The sequence below is a fragment of the Pangasianodon hypophthalmus genome, chromosome 5, assembly GCF_027358585.1.
Source record: "Pangasianodon hypophthalmus isolate fPanHyp1 chromosome 5, fPanHyp1.pri, whole genome shotgun sequence".
Classification (NCBI taxonomy): Eukaryota; Metazoa; Chordata; class Actinopteri; order Siluriformes; family Pangasiidae; genus Pangasianodon; species Pangasianodon hypophthalmus.
Genome location: NC_069714.1, coordinates 15,186,417 through 15,200,391, shown reverse-complemented (window position 1 = coordinate 15,200,391; position 13,975 = coordinate 15,186,417). Strand labels below are relative to the sequence as shown.

Here is a 13,975-nt window from a genome sequence, read left to right as displayed (position 1 = left end):
ATAGTATACTGAAGGCCAGTTTGCTTCCGAGAAATAGGGCTGAATACTTTCAGTAGTTTATCCCTCCATCAATTAGAGGTTCAATGGATAATTTCATTTGATTATAAAGATCTGTAATGAATCACTTGTTAGTGCTGACCACAGAACTACGCAGTACTAGCAAAGTGATTGTTTTTTTAGTTGGGACAGAGAGATGCTGAAGATGTGGGGAACACGCTGTTTTCACTCCCTGGCCCAGAATTCAATTTTCCAGCACAAGCCTTTTTCTTTTAATGTACTGGTATAACTGAGTTCACTTTGCCCATACTGATTCAAAACAAGGATTAATATATATTGAGTATGCATCACTTTACGTATACTGTATGCCTATTCTCCCTGCCTCTCTCTATTCATACCTGGTACAGTAATCAGCGAGTTGTCTTTGGCTATGTGCAGTCTGAACATTATTTTAGATGGTAAAATGAAAAAATGTTATTCTATACAGGCTGTAAATTAGAGCAGTGAGACTATTTTCGGGCAGGTCAGCATTCCCAATGGAGGTCATTTTTGGAAAGCGGCGAGACTGTTTTTCTGCATTCACCTTGTGGATATAAATCACCCAGAATTATGAGACCTCTCCTTTTTTACATGTAGCTTGAAACAAGGCTTGAAATCGACCTTTCAAAAAAGAAGACGGAAATGGGTCTCAAATCCATCTGTGTTCATTTCCCCCTGTCATTCTTCACTTGGGTAACAGGCTATGCAACACCTCAAAGGCAGTCTTCTGTTGTGGCTTTAGGGGAACATGAAAGCCATCTTCAGCTGATAGAAGGGAAGGTGTTCATGGGCTCTCTCTCATCAAAGGGGAAAGCAATGGGTCTGGGACAAGATATATGGCTAAATACTCTTAGAACTCGACATTGTCATCCACCTGAGCAACCCTTTATCCTCTCTTTGTCTCTTCCTTTCTTAAATTGCTGACTGTGTGTTAGGGTCATGGGAAAAAATGATGTGATGTTTGCATGTTCTGGGGCAGTATATTGCGTAACGTAGTCAAAGAGTTTTTAGATACGTGGAGGAGGCAAACACGAGAGAGATTCCACTTAAGAAAGTCAACTTTGTGAGCAAATCTCTGCCAAGGCCATTTTACAGTTAAGCTGACGGAGTGAGTGAGCTGTTGAAATGATATGTCAACCCCAACATTTAACTACTATTCATAAAAGCAGACAATGTCTTAACAAAACCAGAGAATCAGTTATTTTATGTCCCTTTGACAGTTACTACACATTTAACGGGCCAATCAGATCAGACAAAGTACTGAGTCAAAGTACCATGTACAGACATAATGTTTTGAGAAATAGGAGCAGTTCTGTAATTGTATGGTCTACATGGAGAGTGTTGGTAGTGTCTTTGTGCTGCTGGATTGTAAATAGTCCTGTCAGAGGGCGAGGAGATGGAAGGTGAGAGATAAATGTGACTTCCAAAGAAGCTTTGCAAGCTTCATAAACTTTTGACCCCTAAAGCCCTACTTAGTTTTGCCTGCTCTCCCTTAATTTCCCCTGAGGTTTTAAGTTTTTAAACTAGTTTATGAACACATATTTTTCTAGCTTGTAACACATAGCAGTTTTCCACCCTTACATAGCTGAATAAAAACTGCTAAAACAATGCCTGTAATGGGAAGAATTTGATTATCAGTTTTTTTTTTTTTTTTTTTTTTTTTTTTTTTGCTGTGCAGGGTCTTAGCTTTCTCTTGGATTGAGTCCACACCTCAATTTGAAGATTACTAACTCCCCTCTGGTGCCAATATTTGCGGTAATTTAATACGTCTCATTCTTCCCTCAACTTCTGCCATTTTAAATTGCTAAAATTATTCGCATTTTAAACAATTGAAAACATGTTTTTTAAAAAAACCCTCTATCGAATGCGTTCTATGTCTGAAAAGTAAAATGACAATTATTCCTTCTTTGTGAATTTAATTATAAGTCTGTCTTGTCTTTATCCTTCATCTGATTTCCCATTTAATCTGAGTGACTACATTAAATTTTATTGACCTCTGATATTTGCTTGGAATATATTTTAAATAAATATGAATTAAATAGTTCTATTAGAGTAGAATAATTAAGTCATTTGTTTTCTATATATAGGTGGCAGAATGAAAGCACATACAATAGAATATAGTATAGTACAGTAAGTATAAAAGTACATTTTAGACTGCACTTTTCTAACTGAGAAGGATATGATTGAAGGTTCCCAAATATATCTGTCCATAATCCCCCTGATTATTGATAATACACAAATATGTATCTTCCTTCAGTGTTTGTCAAATGTTGGCTGTGTCTTTTCTTGTTACACATTGTTTTATTATTTATAGATTTGATGCCATGGCGCTTGTGTGTGCTTTAAACCCTTGTTTTTAAAAGAGAGGCTAAGGTTTTCACCTAGCCTGGACATAGTATGAGCTGTGTGAATTTCTGAAGCACCTCCCAAACTCAGTGGTGACCCTATTGTTTATGGGAGACTACAGTTACTGCAGTCATTATGCTTTTGGACCAGTTGTTTTTAAATAAACTAATTCTGCTAACAGTTTTATAACCCCAAGCTCGTAAAAGAGGGCCAGGCTGTTGCTCACCTTTGATTCTGCAACCATTCCAGGGCTGGAATCACCATTTGGTTTGTGAGAGAATGCCGGTGTGTCAGCTGTGTGGATGTGTCGCCGAAGTGATATATGACTGCTGTGCTGTGTCATGGTCCACAACTATTCCTGAGATGTGCATCATCTGTCCTTTCCGTTTTCCTACTGATTCTTCTATAAAAATGAGGGGTGTTAATGTCAGAGGAGGCGGTTGAGGGGAGGGGGAGCAGCGAGAGAGAGGGAGGGAGGGAAAGAGGGAGTCAAGAGCTCACACACGATCGGTGTGCGTGAGAGGGAGAGAGAGAGTGAGTGAGTGAGTGGGGAGAGGAGAGGGAAGAAGGAGGTTTAAAAGCAATTGTTATTGAAGCATTTCCACTTCAGTCCAGGGAGGTGCAGCTGGGCTTGGATATCGAGAGCTGAGAGGAACTGGAGAGAAGGTAAGATCACCCTGAATCTTAAGGTGACCCAGGGTTCCACAGAGCCACTTTGCTTGCATGCCTTTAGTTGAGCTGCCTTTAGTCTTTAGTTGTTATGTTGCCGTCTAGCTGATCAGCTGATTTTGACAAATGTTCAGAGTAGTTCTGAGCTTGTGACATATTTTTTTAATTACCCGAGGAAGTATTGTTACCACAATACCACCTCCAAAGCCCTGTTTTTCTTTGTCGGTTTCCTCAAGTCATAGACACCTTTATAAGCCCTCCATGTGAGCAGCAGAGACAAGGTAATTATGCAGTGTGTGAGTCATGAGTGAAATGAGTTGGTTGGAGGCACTGAGCCTGGAGCAGGTTGTTGGTATGTGTATCTGATGAGAGACACAATGTGTTCTGTGGTAGGTTGACTGCTGAGATGAGCTATTGCCTCTGCACAGACAGATACTAAGAATTCTTAGCTGGGGCTTTCAGGAAAAAATTGCGTATAGTCTTCATTTTTATGGAGGTGGATGAGAGGCATCACATGATTTCCCTTGCACAATTTGAGACAAACCCCACCAACCCACCACCTCTATGTGTGTGTGTGTGTGTGTGTGTGTGGTGTCAGGTTGCTCATTATCATTTTTATTGTGTTTTCTGGTGTTCTAGCCTTCTGTGTGTGATGTTTAAACATGAATTCCAAATTAAAGACGGATGCTTAACAGGATATCATAATACAGTTCCTAATTGCTGATCATGTCCCTTGGGGCACCTATGACCAGGACCTTCCATATTTCATTGTCTCAAAAAAGCCTAAATTGTAACACTAACGTCAGCTTAGCATGGGCTTACAAGATCTATTGCCATTGGTCAATGGCTGCGCTCAAATCTACACTGTTTGTCTTATCTTCATCATGGGGGATATATTTAGTGTGAGGCTTAGCTGTGGCATACAGGAGGCATGGGTTGGTGGTATTAGAGTGTAGTGCCCCTGTTCGGGCCTGGCATGCTGCGTGGGTGCAGATGGGTGCAGAGAGGAGGAGGGGTGCTGGGGTTATGCGTTCTTGTAGGAATCTGCCCTTTGGTTTATTAAAAGCGGGCCAGACAATAGGGCAACAAGCACCAAACAATGACATCAGCCATGAGCGTAAGAGGAGGCGAGTTTGTCAGTATGTAGGAGACTTTATGGTACTTTACAAGCAGTACTGTAATAGATAGTTTGTCTAAATGTCATTTTGATAGCATGGAAAGCATGAAACTCATTCCAGTTTTGAACTGTATTGCATGCATCGCTGCTCTAGTCAGATCAACAAACCAATTGCGAACAGTTATGATCCAGAATAAAAGGACTTTTTCCAGGATTATGGGATTCACTTAGAGGCTGGAGGCAACTAAAGAAGTTACCTGCTAAATCTGCTCTGGACTGAATAAATTGCTTCTCTGAGGCAATACTGTGCCAACCATAGCAAATAATGTGAATTCTGCCTTATCCTCCCTTTCTCATACCCAAAGGCACATTTCAGTCTGAAAATCCTCTTCAAAATGACAGTCTGTGCTTTAGCTTATGCAAGGCGGAGGGCAGCAACGAGAGCCAGAGACAGGACAACTTACACCAATATCAAGAGACTACCTGAAATCCCCGAAGTTCCTTCATAGTGTGTGTTTGTGTGTGTGTGTGTGTGTGTGTGTGTGTGTGCACGTGTGTGTATGTGGGTGGGTGAGTGGGTTAAAATCCACTGTATCACATGTGATGTACCCAAACTCAGAAAGCATTTCTTTTATTCCCCCAAAATAATTGAACTGTGGTTTTGACTGGTGCGATGGAGGCTGAGGCACAGCCTGTGGCTGCTTTTGAATGTCAGGAATTTCACAGTTCTAATGGCGTAGACGCTGAGGCCCCTCACTAAGCCTGTGATACCTTGATCAAAAAGCACCATATCCTGTTTTCGGAGGACAGCACACAGGGGACAGTTCAGATCAGAGGCCTGCTGCATGGCATCAGCCCTGGACAGGACTCCTGGAGAGGTAGAGGAAAGTCTCTGACTCATTTCAGCCTGAAAGCACTACACAACACTTCTGCAGTGTCTTACTCACTTTGGGCTTTCATTTTGAATGTTTATTGCTTTACTTCTTGTAGAATAAAAATATGCTGAGTTGGCTCAAACAATAATTAGCAGATGTTTTGCAGTAAAAGGATGCGTAACAAAGTACAGGGATGTAAAACAATGAAAATAAAGGATTCTTTTGGGCTTTCAGTTGAAGTGTAACTTGTAAATGCTAAATTACTGTTGTTGCAGTGAAATGTACTGTCAACAAGGCTATTAGCCTGATCAATCGGGGAAATAATATTTGGGTTGAGCTATTTCATTGGTTCTAACAGCACCTCTCTCCTCCAGAAATCTCCATGATGAAATGACTTTATTTATTCACTGAGTTCCTGGCTCAGGCTACATTTCTAATGTGAATACTAATTACAGGAAACATTTCAGTGCAGTATGAGTAAAACTGCAATGTTGCCAAATTGAAATCAAAAAACATATGTCCAACAAATGAAACTCCATCTCTGATATCCATAATTATGCTCCAACAAAAAATGTTAGCAACCACCAGACTGGGAAATAGTGGAGATTGGAGAGACAAGGGCAACGCTGGGCTTGAGGCAGTGCATATTGTTGTCTCAGATGAAGGATATCAGAAGTTCCCGCTGCTGATTTTAGACCCGCTGGGTTCTGTCAATTGGTGGATGTGTGCAGGTACGGATGCTTCTTTACCTAACTGCCTGCCTGCTCTGAGGAAGTTCTGTGCATGGATAGGTGGATGAGGGAATGCGTCCCCCCGATCTATCCTACTCAGAATACACTGAATCTCCAGACTTAACTGCTGTTGTTCATAACTACAAGCTGCTGTTTATGACTGATGACCATGAGATCCTTCTCTTGCTCTTTAGTCACCTTGTGTCTTCACCATATTGCTCAGATTGATTATTACATGCATGCAACATGGCAACCATGGGCAGTAGGATGACTATAGCCATTATATCTGATTGTATTAACCTAGTGATAGAGAGTGCAACCTGTATCTGTACCTGCCTCTCAGTTAAGAACAGACTTGTAATGTCTGCTTGTGTAAACCCTGCAACACAAGCTCTCTGGTGCAGTTAAACATTTCAGAGAGTATTTATTTTAACAGGCAAATTGATTCTTAAATTTCTCACCCATGGAATGTTAAAGTTAAATGATTCTGTACAGAAAGAAAAACACAAGGGTACGTTTTTTAAATGAACTTGAAGTGTTTGCGATTTCAGAACAAATGATGGTCTCAACAAAATATTCAGACTTAAATGAAGGAAAATGGGACAGAACAAGTTTTGACATAATGCAGACTATTATTTTTTTTTTTATGAATGATAATTTCCTTTCCATGAAAAGGCTTGCCCAGGTTTAAGGTTCTAGGGCCTTCAGGCAGTAGAGAAAGAACCAACTGGCTTTTCTAGCAAGCACTGCACAAGGCTTATTAGCAGTTATGGCTAGATGAATTTAACCACCACACAAGGCATTTTCTTTAGAGGAATACCATTATCAAGAGGTCAATAAAGTGCATAGACCACAAATTAATGCAAAGTAAATATATAAATATATAGTTAACTTGTCTTGAGAGAACATATTTTGACATCTATTTTTTCCAATGAAAAATTCATTCTTGGGGAAATTATCCACCACAGTCTATTTATTAATGGATTAAGTTTCTCCTTGGTGTAATAAAATCTGATTTTTTTTGTCTGTTGGGGTTGTTAGAATAACAGTAGGGTGGGCGGCCAGCATGCCTCGTACAGCAGCCCACTCATTTCTGGCTGGATACACAATAGCAGCCACCTTGATCAAATTGAAGCAGTGGAGATTTTTTTCAAGGTTTTTTTTTTTTTTTTTTTTTTAATTGACAAGCTTTCAATTGCAAAATCTGTCATGGTCCACTGGCTTGTAGCTGCCCAATGCCCTCAAACCACATAGATATAACAGACATTATATCCTCTAACTTTCACCCTGGCCTAAATCTACTTTTTTCCTTCCTGACAGAAAGAAACACACAGACAGGGCTAAAGGAGATGGCAGTGCATAAAGAACAAATCCACCACACACTCCAGTTTACCAGCGTGCCCACCGAACCCGGACAAAGAGCTGTGAATTTTCCTCTGTAATTGAAGAAGCTCCATCTCTATCCATTTTGTTGCTGGGAAGTTTCCTCTCCTTTGCATTGTGCCAAGGTGCCAATATGAGGAACACAAGTGCATTTAGCCAGCCAGGGATTGTGCTTCTGCTGGTCACGTGTCCTCTGCTGAGCATTCTGCGTGGAGTTACCTGTAAGGCTGAGAGTGGACACCTTGGGGACTCCGATCCTGACAGGTGTATGAGACACCATTTTGTGGAGACCATCACACATCCCATCTACAAGTGCAACTCCAAGGTGTGTTACCAGCTGCATACCAATATATATTCTCTGCCATCTAATTTGTGTGACTGTGTGTGAATTTATGAATCCCTCTAGAAATATTCATAGTCATTACTTAGGGAAAGGGTGATAAAGAAGGCTATTTCAGTATTTTGTTCAGGCCTGTGGCTTTGTGCTCTTTCATGCCGATGTTTTTTGGCAATTAGCATCCAACTGAGATCAACAGCAGGTTCACATACAGTCCCATGTTGCTTATTGAGTTCCAGGTCAGACCCTGCTGTAAGTTAATACACTATACATCCATATGTTCCTGCTAACAAGATGTTGAAGGAAATACAGTAAGTAAAAGGGTATTTCTATCAACCCATAGGCTCTCAACCTAAATCAGATAGCATGGTCCACATGCCCTTTGCTCTTTTCTCATGATCTCTACCTTGGTTACATTGACACCTTGGCAGAGAACAGTGAACACAGACAGACTGTTAGTCCCATGGTCTAGCCAGGAATAAGTCCACACAGGGTGCATAAAATGTCTGTGCTGTGGCCTAGTTCCAGAGCTCTGCATAGAACTGTGGCTGAATCACCACTTTTGCCCTCCAACCTATAGCATGCTGCAGCCTTACACCCACAGAATTAGTGCGAGCCAAATGAGGAGACTCTGATTTACCTGACTCAGCCCTTGCAAGGGCAAATTTCGGCTTTAGCATGTCAAATGTGCACTCCAATAGCAAGCCCAGCTGGGACCTGTCAGCAAAGAGAGGAGACTCATTAAGACAGAATTTTTCCTCCATCCTATAACTAATGAGGGGCTGTTAGGAACCTATGATATCACTAAAGAATTTCATCCCATTCCTTGGGCGTCATTCATGATGAGCTTTCTTATCAGGTCCAATTACAAGACATACCACAATGAGCAAAAATGACATGCAATACAATGAGGACAGATAGACATCCGTGCTAGATTAGGAACAACTTCTTCAAATACTCATGCATCCAGCCAGGGCACCAAGTCCTGAGGGACCATTTGAGATCTGTGCTGTAACTAATCGTGACAGATTCTGCTGTAGCAGCTTTCACTTATCCCTAATATGAGTGGTTGATTGTCTCAGAGGACTTACTGTGAAACGATGGTGAAGACTGGGTTTATGGCCAGAATAGTTCAGATCAAGTACCAGACATTTACAATCCCACTAAAGCTTCATGATTTAACATACAGGGTCACAGGCACGCTGTTGTACCGCATTACAAATTACGAATCAAGCTTGTCTTAGTAACAGCTTTAAAGAAGCCTATTACACACTTCATGAGCTATGAGGATGGCTGGGCTACATGCAAATTTAAGCAGCACTGCATAGCACATAGCATCTACCTGCGCAATCACTCATGCTATAAATATAAAGAAAGGAGAGTTGGTGCTGAAGAACCTACATCTGCTGCCCAGCTGTTGTCACCTAGACCTATTTGCTTCAATCTTCATTTTCCAGTATAAAGCTCCTCCCACCTTTTGAAATCAGTCAACTCCATCCACTGGCATAGTGACAGGATACATATAATTCATCTAATTTTTTCAAGCATGAGTGCTTATTTATTTAGTTTCTCAGTATACTTTGGGAGAGAAATATCACTTTTTTTTTGTTCCACTAAAGGATAGCACAGAAATAAAGTTTTTTTGCACTAAAACTAGGGCCAGATTTCATTCTCTGCACACAGCTAACCGATATTAATTTCAGCTAACATCCCATGTAAACTGCCTACATGGTATGCTAAACTTGGATATCTCTACCAAATATTTAGGATTTAAGTAAACCTTTGTCACAGAATATAAAGTAACCAATATTTAATAATTTAAAAAAATGAAATGTTGGTATGATCAATGGAACAAAGATATAAAGCATTTAAATATTGAATATTTTCCCAAGTGCAATGAAAAGATCAAGAATACTCTATATAGTCATACACTCCTCAAAAAAAAAAAAGTTGTTAGTCTAACACCTTGAGGAGTTTTTCAGTTTGCACCTCTGAGGGAACCCTTCAATATTCTGTGTATAACCCTATGACAAAGGGGCTTTCCTTTCACAAAAGGTCCCAAGTACTGCCAAACCAGTAACTGCCCAAAGAACTTTTGAGGACCCCATGTTTCTAAGAGCTGTTTAAAAAAAATCTTATTCATTTTAATGAAACTGAAAAGAACAGAGAGTACATATGGGAATATATGCACAAAGTGTTGCCCAAGGGGCTTAAGTACTTTTTATCATTACATGTAGCTGTTAACTGTCGAAGAGTGATACATAATAACATCACCATACTTTTCATACTCATAATAGCTGCTCTCTGCAGGAGGCTCATATTATCAAAGCTCTAGAGTGCTGATTAGAGACCCAATTTTGTCTTTTGCATCATAATAAATATAGTTCAATGGACAGATGATCCCAGATCCTATATCAGCACTCTTACCCTGAGACACTAAAACAATGTGGGCTCAGGTCTGACTTCCCACAACCCTCTGCTGTAAGCTTTTGGCTCCCAACAGGCTATTGTCCCTGACAGTATGGGTGACACTTGGCTGACACTAGACAGCTGATAGGCACCATGACACAGGCGTCTGTTTACTGAATGCAGCAGGAATGTGTGGCTCGTGGGCTGGTGCTGGTCACCTTTTATTCAAAATTAGAAGACTGATCAATTAAGTCATGTTTGTCCATCTAGCTGTGTGCGTCATCCAGTGAAGCCGACCAGCCAGATCGAATGCACCATCACATCACTCATTAAACTTTAATTATGAGAGCATTCTTATGAAAGATAGCTTCTTTCATAGGCTGCTGTGGGTGGCTTGATTGTTATCAACCATAGCTCGAGGCCTAATAACCTGGCCCAGGTGCATCGTCTGACCCTCATAAAATGAGCTGTGATGTGTATAAAACTCTATTTTTACATTAGATAACACAAATCAATGTCACACAACAATGCTGTTCAAATGGCACCTGAGGTGAATCCTTGTCTGTGAGTGAATGAATGGTTGAGTGAGTGAGTGTGTATGTGTTTGTGTGCAAGAGCCAGAGGATGGTATAGCTTCTGCACCCGGGTCTGGGAGAGATCAGCCACACTCCCATCTCAGCACAGGTGCAAGGTCACACGTGGAGTACAGAACCATTCTTTGTTCACAGCTATAAACTCTCTGAAGTAGCTTATCTCAGCCCAGTCCTGAGGGAAGGTTCACACAAACGATAGCAGTTCACACAGTCCCATTCCAGGATGCCATGTGGACTTCAAGTAGACTCAGTAACCCCACCTGATGCTGTTGTTTCAGTAGTCTGAACACTGGCTCCTCATATGTATAGAGATATCTTAGCATAAATGTAAAAGTTAAATGAATATCCATATTCAGTCAGGGTTTAAACTGAATTTTCTTAACTGTGAGTGTGCATGCATAAATTTTCTATGTGCCCTATCTATGAGTTTTCATATTTAAAAATTTAACACTGTATTAAATTTTAGAAATAATTAAAAATAATTATATTAAATAATTATATTTAATATATTGAAAAATTGTACATTTTTTAAATTATAGTGTTACTATAGAGCTTTTGTAATTCAGGTCATGAAAATTCTGGTTTTAAATTTTTCAAGCTCTAGAAAATTAATATTGCACTTTATTTAGCAATAAACAGTTCACTGTGAAAAATTAGTTTGTAGAAGTTCAGATTGTGAAAATTCAGCAGCACTATATTTGACCTCGAAATTTGACCCTGAAATTCCACCACATGAAAGTTCACAACCACATGAAAACAAGGTCCCTAAATTTCCTAAATGGGAAACTACATGAATGCACTGAATTTAGATCCAGCATATTGGATATTATCATTTATTCACCTTCAGGAACTGCTTAATCCTGTCAGAATTGTGGTAGATCAAGAACCTCTACTTGGAACACTGGGTGGGAACCCTGGGATTGGGCCCTGGAGTTGTGAGGCAATAACGCTACCCATTGCACCACTGTTTCCAATACTGCATATTATACTTTAGGTTTGCAGTGGACTATTTAAAAAATATCAAATTACATTTGTGTTTTCTTTCAAGCATCATGAACTGGGATTCTGGTTTCAGTAAATATGATTTCTCTTATCTCTAAAATATATAATTCCTTTAATTCTGTGCTCTCTTTTACTCCACAGATGGTACTCCTGGCTCGGTGTGAAGGTCACTGCAGCCACACATCTCGTTCAGACCCTCTCATCTCCTTCAGCTCCGTTCTTAAGCAACCATTTAAAAGTACATGCTTCTGTTGCCGCCCGCACACCTCCAAACTGAAAGCAGTGCGTCTGCGGTGCTCTGGTGGGACTCGAATAACTGCCACCTACCGGTACATCCTTGCTTGCAGCTGTGAGGAATGCAACTGAATGGGCTTGCCAAGAAGAAGGAAATGGCTAAGCCCCATTTTATATGTGTTTTATTGCTGTCCATATTAAACAAACTATTACACGATTCATTAGCAGTGCTGGTATGGATGGAGATTAAGCCAGCAGCATAAAAATCCAAGAAAAGAAACATTCACGAGTTGGTTGCACCTGGGCCTGGTCTCTGCCAGTTGATTAATTTCTAATGCATTCCACTGCTTTGATCACAGCATGTGAAAAATTATGGATGCTGGCAACAACATTGCAGTTTAAGAGAGAACTTAGAAGGTATCGTATCCGTTCCGGGATGGAGACATTCCAACGAAAGCGAGAGAACTCTCGGGAATTGTTCACAGGTTGCAGAGATGCCAGGGTAATGTCTCTGTTGCAGCTGTTGGACACTGTAATGTCAGTGCTCGGACTATAAGCGGAAAATGGCCATTTCATGTACGTCTGGTCAAATATAGCATGCACTGTTAAGATCATTATGTTGAACAGGACTGAGTTGTCAAAGGAAAATTAAAGTTCATAATGACAGAAATGCCCATGGGGCTCCTATGTTAAAATCACAAAAGAATGCTGCATTTCTTTAAGTTAGCATCAGAATTTCATTAGTTTACAATAACACGGAGCAGCCTTCTATAAAAGTCTTTGTCGTGCTTTGCTGTAATTGTACCCTTTGTGAAGTTGCACAGAGTTTGTAATTATGAAAAAAAAAAAAAAACCCTGACAGCTCTGTTGGTTCCATATGTGAATCTAATAAATGACTTTTTGTTTGTACACACTGCCTGTATTCTTGGAGCCGTATTGGGACATATTGGGACCTTATATTATTATCTGGGTAAAGAACTATAATGGTAGTTAGAACCTTATACTAAGATCATATGGTTGATATGCTGTGATTTTCAGTCGGGCCACAATAACTTACGGCTAATTTGCCAGTATAACACAGTGTGCAGATGATGTTTGTGAGTTCTCTTAATTTCACAGTTGCTCTGAAAGGCTTCTCTGGTAAAATATGTAATGAATGAGGCATTCACTTAATTAATTATAATAGCCTAACAGAATATAACGTACATGATTCTGTTCATTCTCCTGAGACAGTCCTCTGTGTTCTTATCCTCTGTCAAACAAAGTGAAAAGTGAAAGATAAATTATTACAGTGACAAATAGAATATGGTCTCAACAACGCATCTTTAGAACTAACCAGTCCATATCTATGTCCTACACAGCTGGCTCTCATTCTGTTGTCCCAAAACTGTCACTACCAAAGTTTTGCTAAGTCTGAAATACATGAAGTAAATCACAAAGATATTGCTCACACACGACTCAGTGTTTATACTCTGTGCAACAAAACAGGCCTGAATAAGCCGTTGTAGCCATTCCGTCTACCAAAGACTGCAGTATGATTTAGATCCTCAATAACAGGCAAAGCTCTTAATGTATTTTGATTTGATTAAACTCAAGCTAATATGAGCTGCAATTTTTATTACCTAGACAAAGAAATGGGCCATCTTTAAATTAGGATTATTGTGCTCATGGATGTGATCATCAATCTGCTATTTACTGCACATAATTTTTCTCAGTTTTATAAATAATATGTAAAATATATATATATATATATATATATATATATATATATATATATATATATATATATATATATATATACATATTATTAGAAAGGTTATCTTAACTGACATACAGGTATAGCAATTAAAACATGCTACTTTTGTCTGATGCTGATACAAATGATTGCTGCAAGAGCCCACTCTACTGGATGTACTGAAAAATGCACAGCAAAAATGGCTTTCCATCATCTGAACCTCTCCAATGGGAAGTTAGTCACTTTATTTTGAGCTCTTTGCAGCCTATTATATGCCTTTAGGTATTAGTCTTTACATTCCATGCTGAGGAAGTATGTTGAGGCTGAAACAGACACCTCAGTAAAGGTATGTGTGTATGGCCCAGCAGAGAACGTCCCACAGGCAGACAACCCGCATACTGCTATTCTTAACTCTGTATCTGGGTGAGGGCCTTCTCTCTATGGGACGTCCTCCAGGATATGGAGATGTGCTAGCGTGGAGTTTTACTAGCTTACTAACCTAAAGAGA

General features: G+C 39.9%; 1 protein-coding gene across 1 annotated transcript; it reads left to right on the top strand.

The window, feature by feature from the left end:
- The first annotated feature begins 2,882 nt into the window (after positions 1 to 2,882).
- ndp (norrin cystine knot growth factor NDP) lies at positions 2,883 to 12,641 on the top strand. The gene is made up of 3 exons (XM_026909636.3): positions 2,883 to 3,048; positions 7,095 to 7,482; positions 11,640 to 12,641. Exons 2-3 carry the CDS (start codon positions 7,291 to 7,293, stop codon positions 11,862 to 11,864), a joined length of 417 nt encoding a protein of 138 aa, XP_026765437.1. The 5' UTR covers positions 2,883 to 3,048; positions 7,095 to 7,290; the 3' UTR covers positions 11,865 to 12,641.
- Positions 12,642 to 13,975: the final 1,334 nt, after the last annotated feature.